The following is a 23430-nucleotide window of genomic DNA, read 5'->3' as shown; positions in this document are numbered from 1 at the left end:
CTTTCAAGTGAATAACTATCGTTCTGATATCATTTTAAAGTGAAGCTAAAGAAACCTGGTATCGGCACTGCTGTGCATCTCCTATGATCTCAATGGTATCAAGGCACGGGTCATAGCCCTTTGCCGCGACAAGGTTTGCCGATACCGGCACTTGTCTTGTCTTGACAGTGACGTCATTCATAGATGACGCCAATCATAAATGACGTTTGTCAAGGGAACTTATGCTTTCAAGTGTTGCTGCTTCCAGTGACAGGAAGGTATAGAGATTGATCATTGTATACAATCAATTTATCATTGTATACACAAATTACACAAACGTCATCTTGTGAGGGACCAACAAATATTGAAACTCTCGGATGATTTTTTTGTGTGGTATCAACCTCGACCTACGGTCTCGGTTGATACCACAAAAAAATCATCCTCGAGTTTCAATATTTTTCGGTCCCTCACTCGATGACGTTGTGTAATCTCTATATATCGCTCTCTGCATGGGATGTGGCCTTGAATGTCTCACGCAGCCTGTAAAATACTCACCCACACCACACAAAAAGAAGGAAAACTAACAAATTAAAAGCGAAAAGCCAGGGTGGGGGAGGGGGGATAAAGAGAGGGTGGTGAGTGCATTCCGTACTGAGCGCCATCAAAAGTCGGAGGGTGTGAGAGATATCGACAGGGTAAAGACGTTAGGGTGTTAACAGTCACCCCTGCCCAGCCTGCTCTTTCTCTCTCTCTCTCGCTCTCTCTCTCTCTCTCTCTCTCTCTCTCTCTCTCTCTCTCTCTCTCTCTCACACACACACACATACACACACACACACGATAAAGCAACAGAGGGGTGGATCTGAAGGGGTGGGAGAGATAATAGGGAGATTTAATAAACGAAACGTCGGGACGTTTCGTTTTGAAGTTGTGGTAAACGTCATCATTTCGGGGGTCTCTCGCTGGAAAGGTGAAGGTCAACTGAAACGGAACGTGGAACGTCAAAACGCAGTCACGTTTTCCACCCCCAAAAAACTAACAATATTTCGTCAACTTTTGTGAGTATTTTTGCACACTAACAGTTTTATTTGTTTGCCATTTTATGCATTGCTAGATTCATCAACCCTTTCACAGTCTTTCAGCGCTGAGAATGTGTTCACTGTTGTGAACTGAAATATTTTGAAGGGTGCTGATCCTGGTACATTTATCCAACTTCATGGTGAGAAAGCAAATGGCGAAGCAGAAGTAGGTCATCGCATCGAATTTTTATTCTGGCTTCGTATGTGATTTTGTATAAACAAAGTCTGTGTGATTTATTTGGACTGAAAATAATCAAAGTATGCCCGATTCTGGACCACCTCCTAGGTTTTTTTTTTCCCATTCTGATCGAGGACAGACGTGATAATTTCACTTGAAGATTTATCGCCCTTCCTTCATTCCGAAACGAAACGTGAATACATCTAAATCTTGTCTGCGGCCTATGCCGTCTCGTTTCACGTCCCCTTTCGCGGGGTGACTCATTCACCAAACGAAACGAGCTGCAAAACGAAACGTGCTGTCTTTTGAATCTCCCTATAGTCGGGATAAAGACGTTAGGGTGTTAACTGTCACCAAGCTGCTGAGAACATGACAATAACAGTGGGGTTAACTGCCTGTAACATGTGCAATATGCGTTGTGGGGTTAAATGAAGGGGGGGGGGGGGGTTCAAGTCGTGTGTGTGTATGTGTGTGTGCGTGAGCGTGTGTGTGCGCATACCAATGATTTTCTATCCTTACTTTCAGAGATTTGAATTGTTCTCGCTGTGCATATTGTGACTGTCAGGTCTCGCGCAAACAATGAAATCAAACAACAACAGGTAGAGGTTTAACCGCTCCCCCCATTCTGTGCGACTAATCTCACTGTCTCAAAATATAAAGACTTTTCGTGTTTAAACCACTCTCAGTCTCACGCCCAACTTGAGGCACGCACAGCCCTTCACACCCACAGAGAAGAGTAAAACAAGCGGTGAGGCACGCACAACCCTTCACACCCACAGAGTAAAGCAAGCGGTGAGGCACGCACAGCCCTTCACACCCACAGAGTAAAGCAAGCGGTGAGGCACGCACAGCCCTTCACACCCACAGAGTAAAGCAAGTGGTGAGGCACGCACAACCCTTCACACCCACAGAGTAAAACAAGCGGTGAGGCATGCACAACCCTTCACACCCACAGAGTAAAGCAAGCGGTGAGGCACGCACAACCCTTCACACCCACAGAGAAGAGTAAAACAAGCGGTGAGGCACGCACAACCCTTCACACCCACAGAGAAGAGTAAAGCAAGCGGTGAGGCATGCACAACCCTTCACACCCACAGAGTAAAGCAAGCGGTGAGGCACGCACAACCCTTCACACCCACAGAGTAAAGCAAGCGGTATCTACAGTGACAGGCGAGTCCCGCTCCTAATGAGAGACAGCGAAAGGTGGATGAAAGCCTGACTTAAAGCCCCAGCTGCTTCACTTAATCTGCTCGATCCACAAACAGCAGTATCCAGTCAAATCAATAGTGCGCTGACAGCCCTGATTAAAACGGAGAGAAAAGTCAAGCGAAGAACAAGGCGGTAAGAAAAGTAGTACCCGCCCAGCGGTGGTAATGCGGTCTTATTGACCTTTGACTACCACTGACTACCACCGGTCATAAAGACGCACGTGCTGTGGAGAATACAGCGCCATGTTGCTGGCGACAGCAGTTTCCAAATCAAGAATAACTCTACATTTTTTCTATTATAACGATACGTTTACATGGAGCCCCCCCCTCCTTTTTTTTTGGTGTCGACAGCAGTTTCAAACTCAAGAACAACTCTAGTATTATCAATCTTAATGATAAATGTTCAAAGAGCCCCACAACACCCCCGCCCCTCTCCCCCCCTCCCCCACCATGAATGAGCGGACCCGCTAAATGACCATACCACCGCTGTTTCAAAATCAAGAATAACTCTACATTCATCCATTATGATGATAAATGTCCACTGAGTCCCGCCCCTAACCCCCCCCCCCCCCCCCCCATGAACAAATTATCGATATCATAAGACTGCTGCCAGAGCCATTAACTTACAATACACCTCCATGAAAGCTTCCACGACGTTAAAATGGCCACATCATCTCATGAAGGAACCCCTAAAGCAATGTAGAATATGTATAGATACAAGTAAACACAAGCAATGGTACGTGTTTGTTTTTTGAGGACAGACGGTGCTAGTGTGCTTGTCTGTGAGGACAGACGGTGCTAGTGTGTTTGTCTGTGAGGACAGTCCTCCCGTGCGGTCATTATTTGTAACGCAGAATCTTATGGTAGTACTTTGGAAGCGATCTAAGGGCCGTTTTCCTTAGCTATGATCCCTTTAAGTCCATCAAGTAAAAGAACAGATCACGGCAGACGATTGTGATAAAGCGTATATAAGACACGCGAGATGCAAATCCATCAAACACCGCTCATTAAATGTCAGGTGTAACAGAATCCCCCTCTAGCGGCGCGACTACATACGTGGCATGGCCACACCAGGTGAAATCACATATCCGACAAAAACAATAACAGCGATCTCCTGGCGACATCAAATTGCGATTATGTATGGATTTACACAGAACAAAGCTCCACAATTTCTGACAAAGCTGTATAATTGTACAAACAAGGTTTATTGTTTTTAAGTTAAACTGCCAATAAAGGTTTGCACAACACATCATCTAAAATGAGTTTAAAATAAGTAAAAATGCTAACTGCGGCTATAGAGTGATGCTATGTCAGGGATTCATTCGTTCTTCACAGTGATCGTCCGCTCCGGGGTGGGCTTTGGTTGCATCTATATATAATTATACTAGATGATTACCCGCTTCGCCGGGAAGAAGTAGAGCCGAATACCCGGCCGTCGCCGGGGACCCGGCTTTGCCGGGTGTACGCCGGCATCGCCGGCGCACGAAGGAAGGGAGATCTAAAAATAGTAACGTGCAGTGACCTTCTAAATATAGTAACGTACAAACGGGAATATGGATTGACGCCGGCGCACGAAGGAAGGGAGATCTAAAAATAGTAACGTGCAGTGAAAAACGAAAATCGATTCAGCGCTGCGCGCTGAGAGCACGTGTTGAAATATCTCATCGATCAGGTTGTGTCCGGGGTCTCTGTGAATAAGCCCACCAAATTTGAAGCAGATCCATCGAGAACTTTGGCCGTGCATCGCGAAGACACAGACACACAGACAGACACAAGTCGTATATCATATAGATACGACTTGTGTCTGTTCGCCATGCACGGCCAAAGTTCTCGATGGATCTGCTTAAAATTTGGTGGGCATATTCACCCAGACCCCGGACACAACCTGGTCGATGAGAATTTTCAACACGTGCTCTCAGCGCGCAGCGCTGAACCGATTTTGGTTTTTCTGTAGATCTACTACATCCATTCCCAGTAACTTTTCCTTATCTTCTCCAGTGTTTTGCGTTTATCTCCCTTCCTTCGTGTGGCGTCAATCCATATTCAGGTGGACCCCGGGCACAAACTCCCGGCGAAGCCGAGTATTCCTCTAGTTTAATGATACATTTCTTAGCGACAAGTTAAGTTAATTTTATAGCGACAAGGCAAGTTAATTTTGCGACAGAACAGCCACTAGGGCCAAAAAAAAAAATGCTTTGGTTACGGTTTCATGGCCAAAAAAATAGGGTAGGTAGGTCGATTAAACTTTTTGTTTTTTTTGTTTTTTTGTTTTGGTTGGTCCCTCTTAAAATGATAAAAATAGTTTTCGAGAGTCATGCCAAAGTCCAGTTCGAAAGAGTCTTCGGGCTCGGCACTTATTTTCGTCGACCCAACACATTTTATCCCGAACAGTTTGCCGTCCAAAGTTGGATGAAAATCATGAAAAATGTCCACCAAGGTTGCACTCTTCGAGTACCGACTTATCAGTCGTGTTTGTTCGATATGAACGCACTTTCCGAATACGATTGCAAATGCAGACGACATCTTTTTACGTTCGCGCAACGAACGAACGCACGAGACTGACTTCCCTTGGATATGGGAGTTGTAAAAAGCGGAGTGGTGTCCCTTGTCGGGCTTCTTGTTGTCTGCTCGCCGGCGATCGATGTTTTCTCTGTGCCGTGGTGTTGTCGTTTTTGGTGGGTTTTTGTGTGTGTGTGTGTGTTTTTTTTTGTGTATGTATACATGTATGTGTTTGGTTCATTTTATTTTTAGCTTTAGGACCAAAAAAAAAGTTTAGGGTCGGCCCAAAAAGTTAGGGTCGGTCGGGAAACCGTAACCAAAGCATTTTTTTTTTTTGGCCTTAGTCAGGGCAAGAGAAAACCACTAACCCTTACCCTAACACTTACCCTTACACTTACCCTAAAACTTACCACTAACCCTTACCCTAACACTTACCACTTACACTTACCCTAAAACTTACCACTAACCCTTACCCTAACACTTACCACTAACACACAACACGCCATACAAAGTACGAACACACAACACGCCATACAAAGTACGAACACACAACACGCCATACAAAGTACGAACACTCAACACGCCATACAACGTCAGAGCAATATAAATGACTCCCAGGTTCACAATGTGAATATATTCCCTGCACTTTGCACAGTTGCCTTCATTGGTGGTCAATTACCTGAACATACTGTCATCCCCAAACACGCCTTTTTACCACAATCCCGCGACATCTTTGGCCAGAAACAGCACCAGAACTTTGGAATCGTTCATATTGAATTAAGATAAAATGGCGTATGGCTGCCTAAATGGCGGCGTAAAAACGGTGAAACACAAACATTGATAGAACACGAGTGGTCGTGGACGGCTCAGACCATAAACGAAAAAAAAAGAGAGTAAAATTAAACGTTTTATTTCTTCTTAAAACTAAACAAAGATTATCCTCGTCAACAAAATGTTTTACGTACATCGTTCAGGATGATACTTCGGCGATACTCTTTTTAAAAAAAAGGCTGCGAAAGTGTCGGCAATTCTTGGAAGTTTAAGGCATCTTACCAACCATCAACTAAGACTCTACGCGCACCACAATGGTATCCAAACCCAATGTCGACGTCAATTCATTCAATCATCATGGTCATTATAAATGATGTGAAATTCGAGTGAACCGCGCACAGATACAAAGAAACCAACGAAGTCCCTTCAAGAATGAAGACAGCCCCAGGCCACTGTGAGGGGAAACATGGACACCGACAATTCAACCCCTGGCCACTGTGAGGGGAAACATGGACACCGACAATTCAACCCCAGGCCACTGTGAGGGGAAACATGGACACCGACAATTCAACCCCTGGCCACTGTGAGGGGAAACATGGACACCGACAATTCAACCCCAGGCCACTGTGAGGGGAAACATGGACACCGACAATTCAACCCCAGGCCACTGTGAGGGGAAACATGGACACCGACAATTCAACCCCAGGCCACTGTGAGGGGAAACATGGACACCGACAATTCAACCCCAGGCCACTGTGAGGCGAAACATGAACACCGACAATTCAACCCCTGGCCAGCTTCCACCAGCATAAAAATAATTGTCTCAAAGGAAAAATTAAGGTTTGCCAAATCTTATATTTATAACACAAAATGTAAACAATTGTATGTTTTCCTTAAAAACCTGAAGTAAACGAAGAAAGGGAAATGATTAACACACGAGCATGCTTACAGCTTACAGCTTACAGCTTCACATTGAATGTTATGATCATTGTGGTCATTCTCCACACGAGCATGCTTACAGCTTCAGATTGAATGTTATGATCATTGTGGTCATTCTCCACATGAGACATGAACACATAGAGAGGTTCCAAGGGACGAGTCTCGCCCTGCATGCACGAGGGCTTGTCCCTTTTACAAAACGGTCGCTGCCTCTTCTAGTGATATCACACTCTACGGGGACCTGTCCCTTTAACAACACGGTCGCTGCCTCTTCTAGTGATATCACACTTTACGGGGACCTGTCCCTTTAACAACACGGTCGCTGCCTCTTCTAGTGACATCACACTTTACGAGGACCTGTCCCCGTAACAACACGGTCGCTGTCTCTTCTAGTGATATCACACTTTACGAGGGCTTGTCCCTTTAACAACACGGTCGCTGCCTCTTCTAGTGACATCACACTTTACGAGGACATGTCCCCGTAGCAACACGGTCGCTGCCTCTTCTAGTGACATCACACTTTACGAGGGCTTGTCCCTGTAACAACACGGTCGCTGCCTCTTCTAGTGATATCACACTTTACGAGGGCTTGTCCCTTTAACAACACGGTCGCTGCCTCTTCTAGTGATATCACACTTTACGAGGGCTTGTCCCTTTAACCACACGGTCGCTGCCTCTTCTAGTGATATCACACTCTACGGGGACCTGTCCCTTTAACAACACGGTCGCTGCCTCTTCTAGTGACATCACACTTTACGGGGACTTGTCCCTTTAACAACACGGTCGCTGCCTCTTCTAGTGATATCACACTTTACGAGGGCTTGTCCCTGTAACAACACGGTCGCTGTTTCTTCTAGTGATATCACACTTTACGAGGGCTTGTCCCTTTAACAACACGGTCGCTGCCTCTTCTAGTGATATCACACTTTACGAGGGCTTGTCCCTGTAACAACACGGTCGCTGCCTCTTCTAGTGATATCACACTTTACGAGGGCTTGTCCCTTTAACCACACGGTCGCTGTTTCTTCTAGTGATATCACACTTTACGAGGACATGTCCATTTAACAACACGGTCGCTGCCTCTTCTAGTGATATCACACTTTACGAGGACCTGTCCCTGTAACAACACGGTCGCTGTCTCTTTTAGTAATATCACACTTTACGAGAACCTGTACTTTCCCTGTAACAACACGGTCGCTGCCTCTTCTAGTGATATCACACTTTACGAGAACCTGTACTTTCCCTGTAACAACACGGTCGCTGCCTCTTCTAGTGATATCACACTTTACGAGGACTTGTCCCTTTAACAACACGGTCGCTGCCTCTTCCAGTAATACAATGTATCACATTTCACAGTCACGAGCTCGCTATGGAGACAACTAAAAATAATCAATCTCGGCAAATGAAACGAATTCACGTCGAAAACAATCACAGCTATATATATTACTGGCCACTTGCACTAATGTCCTGGAGTGACTGCTGAGGAAATAGAATCGTCTTGACTCCGAAGACCGAACTGCATGGCACCCGGCAGTGGTACACATGAAGCTGCGTCACACTTGCTTTAACGTAACACGATGTCTTCTCTCAGAGAACACAGTCTCTGCTTCTCTCGGTGAAAACTACAAGATTCTTCCTCTGACAGCTCTGCGTTCGTGCGCTGAAACTCCCACGTACACTCGTGTTGTTTGTTTACGTGTATGACCGTTTTTACCTGGCCGTTTAGGCCCCAGCTGCGTCACTTAATATCACGATAACGTCACAATATTTTCGTGTTCCTATAACCCACCGAACTCTGACATGGATTACAGGATCTTTTTCGTGCGTACTTGGTCTTGTGCGTGCGTGTACACACGAAGGCGGATAAGGCACCAGCTGAACTGGGGGATCGGTAAAATCTCCACCTTACCCACCAGGCGTGGCCGTGATTCGAACCCACGACCTTCCGCTTTGGAGGCCAGCGTCTTACCATTTTCACGTACCCAAACGTGTCCTCTCTGATCTAACATCAGATATCAGCACAGAGAAAAGCAATAGAACACAGAGCGGCCAAAACAACAGAACACAGAGCGGCCAAAACAACAGAACACAGAGCGGCCAAAACAACAGAACACAGAGCGGCCAAAACAACAGAACACAGAGCGGCCAAAACAACAGAACACAGAGCGGCCAACACAACAGAACACAGAGCGGCCAACACAACAGAACACAGAGCGGCCAAAACAACAGAACACAGAGCGGCCAACACAACAGAACACAGAGCGGCCAACACAACAGAACACAGAGCGGCCAAAACAACAGAACACAGAGCGGCCAAAACAACAGAACACAGAGCGGCCAACACAACAGAACACAGAGCGGCCAAAACAACAGAACACAGAGCGGCCAACACAAGGCAGAATATCCCAACACGGAAGCAGAACACGAGAGGATGGAGACTAAACAGATTAAGAAAGAAGAATTAAAAAGATGATGATAATTAGTTTTAACGTCCTCTTAGAACCAATTGGCCTATCTTGGGACAGGTAGAGTTGATATGCTTTATGGGGGGACAGGACACTGGACAGACATGCAAACAGAGAACACATATGATCGTGTTATAGATCTGGAAGTCTGTTGTTGCGATATTTCAAAATGGGGATGGAAGTAAAGATTTTGTTGGGGTTGTTGCCATAGTGTACGCGAAATATAGTTGGAGTGGAGCGGTTTTGTAGGCTTATTTGCTTTTTATTTATGTAAAATATTTTTCAGACTTTAATTAAAAAGAAAAGAACGATGTCAATGAGACCGACGAAGACAACTTATTTATCCCGAATGAGAAATTTATTCAAGTGGGGTGAGGTGAGGAAAATAGCAGCCGGAAGCAGAAAGCACATTCTCTCGCTCACGGTTTGTTTACTCCTCTCAATCTCTCATTTTCTCAAATAACGGGGTGGAAAATGGCCATGTTCAATTTTTTTCTTAACACTGTAATCTCTCTCTCTCTCTCTGTAACTGTCCGTCTGTCACCCAGGGATTAACAGTGCTCTTACCTGACTGTGCCTTGGCTGGGTGGAATCCAAACAGCGAGGTAGTCGTTCACTTGCACCGAGTTACTACACTCTACAGGCCTCTCTGTCCCACACCATTCACACCACGGGACTGACACCGCTTTGAGGGTAACGGCAGGTGAAAGGAAGACACCCCCCTCCCTCCCTCTCCCACAACACACCGCGCTAATCCCCCGGGAAGATGAGGGGATTAGACCGGTAGAGAAGGGGTAAGACAGCGAGAGGTAGGGGAGGAGGTTGGCAGGTAATTATCACAGACACAGGTTGCATTAACGGACAGCCCCCCCCCCCCTCCAGTGGGGTTAAAGCGGAGGGACAGTGGTCACCGTCCATCTCAATCGCACCTCTCCTTAACCCAATTCCCCCCCTCCCCCTCCCCCCCACCTCTCTCATCCTAAGGTGCTAGGTATGGGGCGACCTAAGCAGGGGGGGAGTAGGCTTGGGACTATTCGCTGTGCAATCAGCCGTTACCCGCACACAGAGAACACGGACCCCGCTTAATCTCGCACTATAATAAGGGGGGTTAACAATAACGGAGTGAAAGAGACTAAAGGTAGAGGTAGAGAGAGAGAGAGAGAGAGAGAGAGAGAGAGAGAGAGAGAGAGAGAGAGAGAGAGAGAGAGAGAAAGAGAGAGAGAGAGAGAGAGAGAGAGAGATTACGATCGGAGTGAAAGAGACTAAAGGTAGAGAGAGAGAGAGAGAAAAAGAGAGAGAGAGAGAGAGAGAGAGAGAGAGAGGGAGATTACGGTCAGAGTGAAAGAGACTAAAGGCGGATTGACAAAAGAAGGGTGAGAGGGATATCGCGGGGACTAAAGGCGGTATCACAACAAAGCCAAATCCATTGCTTTTCGCCGCGAGCGACTGCCTCTCAGTGCAGTGTCGGGGTAGAGACCAATCCACCCCACGGAGCGGGAGATAAAGGCAGTCAAGCGAACAGCCATTAAATCCGCCATTACCTCAGTTACCCGGGACTTGGCAGGGCATCATTGCCACAACACCTCTATACACTGACTGGGTGCACACACTGACAAAGATGGGAAACAGGACTGGGTGCACACACTGACAAAGATGGGAAACAGGACTGGGAAAGATGGGAAACAGGACTGCTTTGCATTTGACTTGTTGTGTTCACTTTGTAAAAATAGCAAAATGGGATCACACGACAAGCCAGTTATTTACAGAACACTTTCAACACTGTTGAAAGAAAACAAAACAGCAACAGACATACCTAGGAAATCATTAACATTAAAGTATCAAACAGTGTTTTTAATTGTGATGGAAAGCTTTTTCCAATAGAACTATCACCAGCCTTTATAACACATCAAACAAATCACAGGATCAACAAACTGAGCATTACTTCTCATTAAAAAAAAAGAAAAAGAAAAGACGAATTTAACTCAGTCAAAACTCTGTTCTCCAATGAAAATTGTAACCGTAACCTTTGAGTGTAACCTCAGAAATGTGCTTCTACAGCCTGCTTCAATACATGTCAAAGTTAAAACACTCAACAGCGTTTGTCAACATGCTGCTTCAAAAGCAAACCCTTAAATAAGTGATTGTGAAATGTGTGGAGGAAAAAAGGAAGTGATTCACCTGAAAACAAATCTATAACAATAGGATCTATAACAATAGGATCTGTCACAGTACCAGGGTTATTGTATTGTGCTTGTCCGTCTGCTTTTGCTGAATTTGACGGGGTTTTTTCTTTACTTTTACTTGTTTTAGTCTTTTACTTTGTGTTTGTAAATAATGCTGGATAATCTAACAAACAGAAGTATACTTGTAATGTGGTACTGCTGATTAGCTAGAGCCATGTCTTAATGCAACGCTTACAGTTACACACACAAAAACAATTTTTTTTAAAGTGAAATACAGAGGACCCCCCCCTCTTTAAAGATCTCCAAAAATCTGAGAAAATCAGTCTTAAAATTGCGATACATTTACAGTATCTATGAAAAGAAAATCTAAGAAAACAGGTCTTAAAAGTCTTACAAGTGAGGTTCCACTGTAAAAGAACTGCACCTCGCAGTAGCGGCACCCCACTATAACCCTTCATCTTGCTACCCAACACAACAACCAACATGTACAGTGTAGGCCCTACTTGAAAATAACAACTCAGGTTATCATATTCAGCAGGATTGTGTTAAATAATCAACCAAAACATTTATCATTCAAGACTAAATGACTAATTGGTAAATTGTGAGAGAGCTGAACTGAATTAAACAAGGATAATGATTTGAGGCTGGATCTTTTCTTACAAACTGTCTTTGAGACGAACAAACACACAAAGCAAAGAAAGTGTCTTACAGAGATAGAGAGACAGAGAGAGACAGAGACTAATGGGGCTGTGGCAGCCACCGCTACTTACCAGGCAAAACGATAGGAGAAGTAAAGGAGCTGAGCCGAGTCAAGTCATTACACTTTACAGAGGAAACAAAGGCAGAAAGACGCACACGGCCCACACATCTACAACACATCACCGCAAACACTGAGAGTCGAGTAAGTGCCCACCGCTCCACAAGCTACTTCACTTCCCACGATTTCCTCTAGCTCAAGAACCGCTGCTGCTGAAAACCGCATGCAACACGCCTATACGCTACAGACCTATACTCTTTTGTCGTGTGGGGCTTTCCCAGCCACAAACTGAGACGAAATAAATAAATGTGCGAGTACTTACTCAAGACGACCGAATGTCGAGTTGCCAAGGCTACCCGGACGGTTCCCGGAGCCGTTTATTAGCGCACACAAAAGGGAGGCGAAATCCGATATCCTGGCATCACTGGGATGAAGCAGACGGCTTTTGGCTTTTCAAGGGACGCGCCAAACGCAAATCCCTACAACTTGCACAAGTTACAACTTACCTTGGGTTCGGGGTTGACTGCAGTGGGAGTGCTGGCTGCAACCCACGCTTCTGCTAGAGTCTCAAACGTGGAATGAATGTCCATTTTCGCCGCACAATTCGCTGCTTTTCTCGCAGCCTGAGCGCTAAGCTCCCGACACAAGCGACCAACAAAGACACAATATGTTGGTGATGGATTATCCACCGGCGCTGGGTTAGTGTAATCGTTGGCAGACACAGAGCGACGGGAAGAAACGTAAACTGTGAAGCAAACCCATGTTATGACAGCGAAAGGCACGGTGTTTGCGTTTTGACACCGCCCGCGATTGTCCACCACCGATCTCTAACCTCGCTAAGATAAAGCCATATCCTAAGAGGATTAGAGGGTCGCATCGTGCATGTAAATAACTCAGATCAATGCGTAGAGAGAAAGTAGTGCGCTATACTTCGACTGCAGCGACGAAACAGTGGGAGGAGTTTACATTTTTTATGGGCTGCGGGCATTGGTTAGCTTACGGAAAAACTCGTACGAACACTCAAGTCGTACGCGCGACTGTTTTGTCCGCTCGCCTTGTATAATTTCGTTCACGCGCAAGAATAAGGCAGCGTGCGTGCATTGCGCTGATCCGTGAGAAAGGGCACTTGTCAGGATTAGCATGTGGCCTTTGACCTATAAATGTTTCGACCTTATTATCAACATGTATACAAACAATATAACTATTCCCCAATGCAACTTTTAGTCCGTACAAAGCAGTAAAATGTTGATCAACATAATAATGCTGTGGCTCCCGTGATTTTAGTTTTACTGAAGTCTCGCGGTAAATCGACCCGACGAAGTGTCAAAGATGGCGGTGCTATGGAAAACAGTCGCGTTGGCACTTTCATTTACCGCAGTAGCGCTTGGTGCCAAATACAAGGAAGGAGATAAGGTAGAACGTTGACTGATTTATATGATCGTATTTTTGCGTGAAAATTTGGAGGCGATTCTGTTGAAAAATAAAAGATAAGGAGTCGAATGGTCTGCATAAATGTGCAACGACCAGTCAACTGTTGAAACGTAAAGCTAAAACAGAGTGCTGTCTGCCTAAATCGTATCGATTTTGTAACGTTGCTCCCTCACTGCCTTGCCTGAGCCTATGTCGTAGCAATTTAAGTCTGCTTCTGAAATATGATTGGCGTATGTACTTAAGATAATGCACCAATCATACTCATTATCATGAATTTTGTTTGTTTGAGGCAATAAAAACTTGGCAAAAGCTATACGCACTCCGAGTGTATACAGGATCGATGAGTCTGTATACACTCCGGCAATGAAAAGCTCTGTTACAGTTACAAATCTGTAGACAATGAAATGCCCCCTAACAAGTCGTTAGGAAGTAGCCAATGAAAAATCAGTCTTACGTATGGACTTCCGCTATCTTTTTTTGGAGTGTCGAGGGTTGGCAAATAATGTACATTCACATAGTAATAGTATACAACTGTTTCTAGGTCGATACACACTCCAAGTGTGTTCCAAACTTCGACAATAAACTGCCATGAAGCATCAGTTTTGTGTGTGTGTTTGTTTATTTTTGTCTGTGTTTGTTCCCAGCATACTTTGATACCATGAATCGAAAGTGAAGCGTACCTTCGCAAAATGGCGTCATTCGACGCTCCGAGTGTTGATGCGGTTCAGTGTCGAAAATGTGAAAATGTCATCTACGTCACAGCAAAGGCCGTGCATCATCAGATGTTTTCGTTTATTTGAGCTCTGCGTTCCTACCTCAAAGTGGTGTCGAATGGCAAATTCGCTTCGCGACCGGAAGTTAAAGCCAGAGTGTATACAGTGGTCAGGTCTTATATATATATACACTCTGAGTGCGTATAGCCAGTGCGTAAAAAGTTACAAAAGTTAGACTACAGATTAGACGGAAGACATGTATGCAAGGACTGGGCAAACTCTGCAAGTGCGCTTAACGCATGAAGTTTGCACAGACTGTGATTGTTTGTTTTAAAAATAAACTGCATGCACACAACAAGTGTACGTCCCATTATATCTTGTGTACATGTAGCTTTATCATGTAGGGTTTGTGTTTCGGTGGTGGGAGTTAGAGCAGACTGAATCACAATCAGGGCAGGGACATAGCTTATCTTGCACAATAGTAGTTAGGGTAAAGATATATACATGTCACAGTGGAAATGAGAATCCAGTGAGATTCCGAATCGCACTAGTGGAGATTGGTGAAAGATGAAATGGTTTTAAGAACAATTATAAACCTTTCAACACATTATTTCACCCAATTCCTATTTCCCCTAGTGAAAACTGGAATTCCCATCTCCACTGAAACTGGATTCCCGTTTGCACTAGGGCAAACTGGAATTCCAATCTTCACTAGCAAATATCCAGTGGAGATGAGAATTCTGGTTTGCCCTAGTGCAAACTGGAATTCCAATCTCCACTAGTGCGATTCGGAATCTCACTGGATTCTCATTTCCACTGTGATATATGTAATTCCGACTGATTTTTGGTGTATCTAAATTCGACCAATTTTCCCATTCACATCAGATGATCAATGACGAAGTTCTTAGATCATTACAATGAAAAGAATGCCATTCAATTGATACATGCATCATTCAATTTTATGAGCCGGTTGATGACGCAACTTGATTAACAAATCGTATTGTCGTTACAGTTAATTACGTCATCTGTACGGCGGCGCAAAAAGTTCCCTGGTGTCTGCTGCATTGTCACACTCACGACACTGAAAGGGAAAAGTGGAACTCTTTAGAATAAGATGACGACTTCAAGTTTCTGGCAACAACTGATATAAATTCATGAACGCTATCTTGTTTACTTCGTATGCAATTTCTCTTTTAGAGATTAATAAAGTTTATTGTATTGTATTGTATTGTATTGTAATAAGTATTGTAATAAGTGGTTCAGGAAGTTTGGACTAAATCTGGTGCATATTTTAAATTGAAATTGATAAAATCTCATCCTTTGGATTTAGATATATATATTTTATGGAGTAGGTATCTAAATCCGACCACTGCACACAAAACACTGCACACAAAACACTGCACACAAAACAAAACGCTGTACAACTTACTTACTTATTTACTGCCCATTATGCCGGTTGGCATGTAGAGCAGCAACAAAGGACAAAACGCTGCAGGGATGAAAATTCTCCGTTTTTTCCGACTTTTCCGATTATTTTCAATGGGCCATCCGATTTATTTGTGCGATTCCGTTTTTTGGCTCACGAAGTGTAGCCTATGCGATCGTAACTTTGTCTGTCTGTGCGTTTGTGCGTGTGTATGTCTGTGGTAGAAACTTTAATATTTCGTCATTTGAAGACGTCACATTATGGCGTAAGAGGGTTAGACGTCACGCGAAGGAATTACTGAAAGTCTCGGTCATTGTTTTTTGAGCGGGCCGAGACTAGTTGGCAGTCGTGTCGTAGATTGTTGACACTCTCTCTCTCTCTCTCTCTCTCTCTCTCTCTCTCTCTCTCTCTCTCTCTCTCTCTCTCTCTCTCTCTCTCCCTCCCCCCTCCCCCTCCCTCCCTCTCTCTCTCTCTCTCTCTCTCTCTCTCTCTCTCTCTCTCTCTGTATGTATTTTCTACTACTTTTCTCATTTATTATTACTGTATGTTGATGTTTCTATGATTCTAGTCGGGCGCACGCGTGAATATGTGTTTGTGTGAATGTAAAGGGCACATTGTAAGATTAAGCCTATGGCCTAAAATGTCTACCCTTTATGTGAATAAAATGTTCTAAGTCTAAGTCTAAGTCTCTCTCTCTCTCTCTCTCTCTCTCTCTCTCTCTCTCTCTCTCTCTCTCTCTCTCTCTCTCTCTCTCTCTCTCTCTCTCTCTCTCTCTTGCCATACCATTATTTTACATATTAATAACTTGTTCCAAGTTCATTAAGTAGTCTGAATTCCTGTTTTAGTTAACAAATGAGGAGTTTTGTAGCTGCTACAATTACTGTGATTTCCTTTCGCAAAAGGCCACATTTTCAGCTCTAAATTTTCAAGATTTTCCGGGGGGCGTTGCCCCCCTAAACCCCCTACAGGGGCGCTGCCCCTTGACCCCGCTGGGGCCTTGGCAGCCCCTGGACCCCGGCCGATTTCAGTTTTTTTTTAACAAGGCAATTTTCATCCCTGCGCTGTACAAAATCTCAGTAAAATCCCTTGCTGTGGTCTCCATATTGTTGTCACCTGTCTATTGACTGTTGACTGATGACTGTTGCCTGGTGACTGATTGCAGGTGGAAGTGTATGTGAACAAGGTGGGGCCATACTTCAACCCCCATGAGACGTATCACTACTACCAGCTTCCTGTCTGCAGGCCAGATAAGGTAAGGGGGGGGGGGGGGGGGGGGGGGGCAAGAGTGGTCATCAGTGCTGTATACACAGTGATTGCTTCGGTGTTCATAATCTGGAAGAAAGCTGACGCCAAGCAGAGGACAATGTCATCGTGTACCTGACGCCATTAAACTTAAAGCATAGTTGGGCACAAAACACTAGTGCTGCAAATTCAATGCCTCCAGTGTAGAGAATAATGGTGTTTGTCACATGCGCCCAGACTCTGAAACAAAGCAGAATAGAAATTATGCAACATTTTCCTAAGTTTTCATTCATAACCAGCTGGGTAACAAAAAACACTGTTCATATACATGTCACAAATCGGCCTTGGTCGATCAAGATGAAACAGAAGACTCTGACCAACAAAAAAGTTGATCTGTCAACAAGCCACCAAATATCTAATGTTTGCAAGGAATGCACACCAATACTAGCTGATATCTAATGTTTACAAGGAATGCACACCAATACTAGCTGATATCTAATGTTTGCAAGGAATGCACACCAAAACTAGCTGATATCTAATGTTTACAAAGATTGCACACCAAAACTAGCTGATATCTAATGTTTACATGGAATGCACACCAAAACTAGCTGATATCTAATGTTTACATGGAATGCACACCAAAACTAGCTGATATCTAATGTTTACAAGGAATGCACACCAAAACTAGCTGATATCTAATGTTTACAAGGAATGCACACCAAAACTAGCTGATATCTAATGTTTGCAAGGAATGCACACCAATACTAGCTGATATCTAATGTTTACAAGGAATGCACACCAAAACTAGCTGATATCTAATGTTTACATGGAATGCACACCAAAACTAGCTGATATCTAATGTTTACATGGAATGCACACCAAAACTAGCTGATATCTAATGTTTACATGGAATGCACACCAAAACTAGCTGATATCTAATGTTTACATGGAATGCACACCAAAACTAGCTGATATCTAATGTTTACAAGGAATGCACACCAAAACTAGCACTGAATTATGCCGCTGAAAAAAAACCTAAAGCCTGCAAAAGATCAGCATTAGATCAAACTAATTCAGTGCTTCGTCTCGTATCGAAAACAAAAGCAGATGACAAATTTAGTCGGTTGGAGTTGTCTCCCGTACTCCCTCCTGTAGCATGCACTGATCTAAAATTATCCACTATTTTTAGATCAGTGCGCTGCACCAAGACGGTTATACCCAAACGGCGCATACCACAAACGGTTCGGGAATTCCCGACAAAAGAAAAGATCCGCACGCGGCACTGGCAACTTCAGTGTCAGCTGAACACGAGAGCGTTCGGTCTTTTAGAAGATTTGTATCTTGAAATGAAAATTAACGAATATCGCGCTGTCCGAAGGAATGGAGTACATATCGGACAATGACCACGCTCAGGCTAAAACGATAGGACATCTGACCGACATGCGGCAATGTGAATCGGACATTTGGGGATTTTCATCGTTATATGTCCGATGTCCGACGCCTAACGACATCCCTGTGTGTGTATGTAGTGTGTGTGTGTACATAACAACATGTGTAGTGCGCGTAAATGACTACATGTATGTGTATGTAGTGTGTGTGTACATAACTGTGTGTGTGTGTGTGTGTGCATGACAACATGTATGTGTAGTGTGTGTGAACCTGACTACATGTGTGTGTGTGTACAAAACTATTTGTGTGTTTAGTGTGTACATTACATGACCACATGTGTGTGTGTAGTGTGTGTGTGTGTACGTAACGATTGTGTGTGTGTGATTTGAGGTGGAGCACAAGAGCCTGACGCTGGGAGAGGTTCTAGACGGTGACCGCATGGCCATCTCCCTCTACAACATCGGCTTCAAGCGTACGTTCCCCTCCACTTGGCTTCCTCTTTCTTTAGACACATACACACACACACACACACACACACACACACACACACACACACACACACACAACACAACACACACAACACACAACACAAAACAACACACAACACAACACACACACACACACACAATGTTGGCCAACACTTGGCTTTGTCCTTCAAACTGCACACGCACATAAACAATGATTTCAAACCACTCAGCATACATTGTGGGCCACTAAGACTAAGAGGAAACAGGTTTTATGTTAAGATATTTGTATAAAATATTGACGGGCATCTTATCAATTTGGTTGTACAGGGATATTTTGAGAGAAAAAAAACGTAACACTCAGAGTCAGACACCCTCTGAATTTGATTGTATAGATCAGGGGCAAAAGACAGGCTTTTTGACTCACATGCGAAGCAAAAGTGAGTCTATGTACTCACCCGAGTCGTCCGTCCGTCCGGCCGTCCGGAAAACTTTAACGTTGGATATTTCTTGGACACTATTCAGTCTATCAGTACACAATTTTGCAAGATGGTGTATGATGACAAGGCCCCAAAAAACATACATAGCATCTTGACCTTGCTTCAAGGTCAAGGTCGCAGGGGCCATAAATGTTGCCTAAAAAACAGCTATTTTTCACATTTTTCACATTTTCTCTGAAGTTTTTGAGATTCAATACCTCACCTATATATGATATATAGGGCAAAGTAAGCCCCATCTTTTGATACCAGTTTGGTTTACCTTGCTTCAAGGTCAAGGTCACAGGAGCTCTTCAAAGTTGGATTGTATACATATTTTGAAGTGACCTTGACCCTGAACTATGGAAGATAACTGTTTCAAACTTAAAAATTATGTGGGGCACATGTTATGCTTTCATCATGAGACACATTTGGTCACATATGGTCAAGGTCACTTTGACCCTTATGAAATGTGACCAAAATAAGGTAGTGAACCACTAAAAGTGACCATATCTCATGGTAGAAAGAGCCAATAAGCACCATTGTACTTCCTATGTCTTGAATTAACAGCTTTGTGTTGCATGACCTTGGATGACCTTGACCTTGGGTCAAGGTCACATGTATTTTGGTAGGAAAAATGTGTAAAGCATGTGAGTCGTATGGGCTTTGCCCTTCTTGTTTAATTTTATTTTTGTCCATTTAGTGAATAAGTGAGTGTGTTTGTGTGTGTGTGTGTGCAGGAGACTCAGTGAAACAGGAGCTGTGTAAGGTCAAGTACTCTGAGAACGACCTTGAACTGCTACGCAACGCCATCGAGGACCTCTACTACTTTGAGTTTGTCATAGGTCAGTTGTTGTTGTGTAAGCTGTACTGACAGTAACGACAAAGACATTGGCTGCATCTAATTACTGTCTGTATCAAAGTAATGTTGTTGTGTAAGCTGTACTGACAGTAACGACAAAGACATTGGCTGTATCTTCTTACTGTCTGTATCAAAGTAATGTTGTGTAAGCTGTACTGACAGTAACGACAAAGACATTGGCTGTATCTTCTTACTGTCTGTATCAAAGTAATGTTGTGTAAGCTGTACTGACAGTAACGACAAAGACATTGGCTGCATCTTCTTACTGTCTGTATCAAAGTAATGTTGTTGTTGTGTAAGCTGTACTGACAGTAACGACAAAGACATTGGCTGCATCTTCTTACTGTCTGTATCAAAGTAATGTTGTTGTTGTGTAAGCTGTACTGACAGTAACGACAAAGACATTGGCTGTATCTTCTTACTGTCTGTATCAAAGTAATGTTGTGTAAGCTGTACTGACAGTAACAACAAAGACATTGGCTGTATCTAATTACTGTCTGTATCAAAGTAATGTTGTTGTGTAAGCTGTACTGACAGTAACGACAAAGACATTGGCTGCATCTTATTACTGTCTGTATCAAAGTAATGTTGTTGTTGTGTAAGCTGTACTGACAGTAACGACAAAGACATTGGCTGCATCTAATTACTGTCTGTATCAAAGTAATGTTGTTGTTGTGTAAGCTGTACTGACAGTAACAACAAAGACATTGGCTGTATCTAATTACTGTCTGTATCAAAGTAATGTTGTGTAAGCTGTACTGACAGTAACGACAAAGACATTGGCTGTATCTAATTACTGTCTGTATCAAAGTAATGTTGTGTAAGCTGTACTGACAGTAACGACAAAGACATGGCTGTATCCTTTTACTGTCTGTATCAAAGTAATGGTGTTGTGTAAGCTGTACTGACAGTAACGACAAAGACATTGGCTGCATCTAATTACTGTCTGTATCAAAGTAATGTTGTTGTGTAAGCTGTACTGACAGTAACGACAAAGACATTGGCTGCATCTAATTACTGTCTGTATCAAAGTAATGTTGTTGTGTAAGCTGTACTGACAGTAACAACAAAGACATTGGCTGCATCTAATTACTGTCTGTATCAAAGTAATGTTGTTGTGTAAGCTGTACTGACAGTAACAACAAAGACATTGGCTGTATCTAATTACTGTCTGTATCAAAGTAATGGTGTTGTTGTGTAAGCTGTACTGACAGTAACAACAAAGACATTGGCTGTATCTAATTACTGTCTGTATCAAAGTAATGTTGTTGTGTAAGCTGTACTGACAGTAACAACAAAGACATTGGCTGCATCTAATTACTGTCTGTATCAAAGTAATGGTGTTGTGTAAGTTGTACTGACAGTAACAACAAAGACATTGGCTGTATCTAATTACTGTCTGTATCAAAGTAATGTTGTTGTGTAAGCTGTACTGACAGTAACGACAAAGACATTGGCTGTATCTTATTACTGTCTGTATCAAAGTAATGTTGTGTAAGCTGTACTGACAGTAACGACAAAGACATTGGCTGCATCTAATTACTGTCTGTATCAAAGTAATGGTGTTGTGTAAGCTGTACTGACAGTAACGACAAAGACATTGGCTGCATCTTCTTACTGTCTGTATCAAAGTAATGTTGTTGTGTAAGCTGTACTGACAGTAACGACAAAGACATTGGCTGCATCTAATTACTGTCTGTATCAAAGTAATGTTGTTGTGTAAGCTGTACTGACAGTAACAACAAAGAAATTGGCTGCATCTAATTACTGTCTGTATCAAAGTAATGTTGTGTAAGCTGTACTGACAGTAACGACAAAGACATTGGCTGCATCTTCTTACTGTCTGTATCAAAGTAATGTTGTGTAAGCTGTACTGACTGTAACGACAAAGACATTGGCTGCATCTAATTACTGTCTGTATCAAAGTAATGTTGTGTAAGCTGTACTGACAGTAACGACAAAGACATTGGCTGCATCTAATTACTGTCTGTATCAAAGTAATGTTGTTGTTGTGTAAGCTGTACTGACAGTAACAACAAAGACATTGGCTGTATCTAATTACTGTCTGTATCAAAGTAATGTTGTTGTGTAAGCTGTACTGACAGTAACAACAAAGAAATTGGCTGCATCTAATTACTGTCTGTATCAAAGTAATGTTGTGTAAGCTGTACTGACAGTAACGACAAAGACATTGGCTGCATCTTCTTACTGTCTGTATCAAAGTAATGTTGTGTAAGCTGTACTGACAGTAACGACAAAGACATTGGCTGCATCTTCTTACTGTCTGTATCAAAGTAATGTTGTGTAAGCTGTACTGACAGTAACGACAAAGACATTGGCTGTATCTTCTTACTGTCTGTATCAAAGTAATGTTGTGTAAGCTGTACTGACAGTAACGACAAAGACATTGGCTGCATCTTCTTACTGTCTGTATCAAAGTAATGTTGTTGTTGTGTAAGCTGTACTGACAGTAACGACAAAGACATTGGCTGCATCTAATTACTGTCTGTATCAAAGTAATGTTGTTGTTGTGTAAGCTGTACTGACAGTAACAACAAAGACATTGGCTGCATCTAATTACTGTCTGTATCAAAGTAATGTTGTGTAAGCTGTACTGACAGTAACGACAAAGACATTGGCTGTATCTTCTTACTGTCTGTATCAAAGTAATGTTGTGTAAGCTGTACTGACAGTAACGACAAAGACATGGCTGTATCCTTTTACTGTCTGTATCAAAGTAATGTTGTTGTGTAAGCTGTACTGACAGTGACGACAAAGACATTGGCTGCATCTAATTACTGTCTGTATCAAAGTAATGTTGTGTAAGCTGTACTGACAGTAACAACAAAGAAATTGGCTGCATCTAATTACTGTCTGTATCAAAGTAATGTTGTGTAAGCTGTACTGACAGTGACGACAAAGACATTGGCTGCATCTAATTACTGTCTGTATCAAAGTAATGTTGTTGTGTAAGCTGTACTGACAGTAACGACAAAGACATTGGCTGCATCTTATTACTGTCTGTATCAAAGTAATGTTGTTGTGTAAGCTGTACTGACAGTAACAACAAAGACATTGGCTGCATCTAATTACTGTCTGTATCAAAGTAATGGTGTTGTTGTGTAAGCTGTACTGACAGTGACGACAAAGAAATTGGCTGCATCTTATTACTGTCCGTATCAAAGTAATGTTGTTGTTGTGTAAGCTGTACTGACAGTAACAACAAAGACATTGGCTGCATCTAATTACTGTCTGTATCAAAGTAATGGTGTTGTGTAAGCTGTACTGACTGTAACGACAAAGACATTGGCTGCATCTTATTGCTTTGTATCAAAGTAATGGTGTTGTTGTGTAAGCTGTACTGACAGTGAC

General features: G+C 43.1%; 2 protein-coding genes across 4 annotated transcripts in view; one reads left to right on the top strand and one right to left on the bottom strand.

Annotated features, from left to right (window-relative positions):
- Positions 1-13051, bottom strand: part of LOC138980564 (uncharacterized) — an 83769-nt gene extending 70718 nt beyond the window's left edge. The window contains exon 1 of one of the 3 annotated variants that reach the window (XM_070353450.1): positions 12562-13051. In XM_070353450.1, coding sequence (XP_070209551.1) covers positions 12562-12645 — 84 coding nt within the window. In that variant the 5' untranslated portion in view covers positions 12646-13051. Of the gene's footprint in view, positions 1-9682; positions 9894-12068; positions 12227-12561 lie in introns of those variants that run through there. The other 2 variants (XM_070353451.1, XM_070353452.1) reach the window with 2 other exon arrangements.
- Positions 13052-13371: 320 nt separating this feature from the next.
- LOC138980563 (transmembrane 9 superfamily member 1-like) overlaps positions 13372-23430 on the top strand; it is a 42207-nt gene continuing 32148 nt past the window's right edge. Inside the window, exons 1-4 of the mRNA XM_070353449.1 lie at positions 13372-13468; positions 16788-16877; positions 18647-18728; positions 19937-20041. Of these exons, the coding sequence (XP_070209550.1) occupies positions 13385-13468; positions 16788-16877; positions 18647-18728; positions 19937-20041 (361 nt within the window). The 5' untranslated portion in view covers positions 13372-13384. The remainder of the gene's footprint in view (positions 13469-16787; positions 16878-18646; positions 18729-19936; positions 20042-23430) is intronic.

This window comes from Littorina saxatilis, linkage group LG11 (genome assembly GCF_037325665.1).
Source record: "Littorina saxatilis isolate snail1 linkage group LG11, US_GU_Lsax_2.0, whole genome shotgun sequence".
In the NCBI taxonomy this organism is placed as follows: domain Eukaryota; kingdom Metazoa; phylum Mollusca; class Gastropoda; order Littorinimorpha; family Littorinidae; genus Littorina; species Littorina saxatilis.
This window is presented reverse-complemented; position numbering and strand designations above follow the sequence as displayed.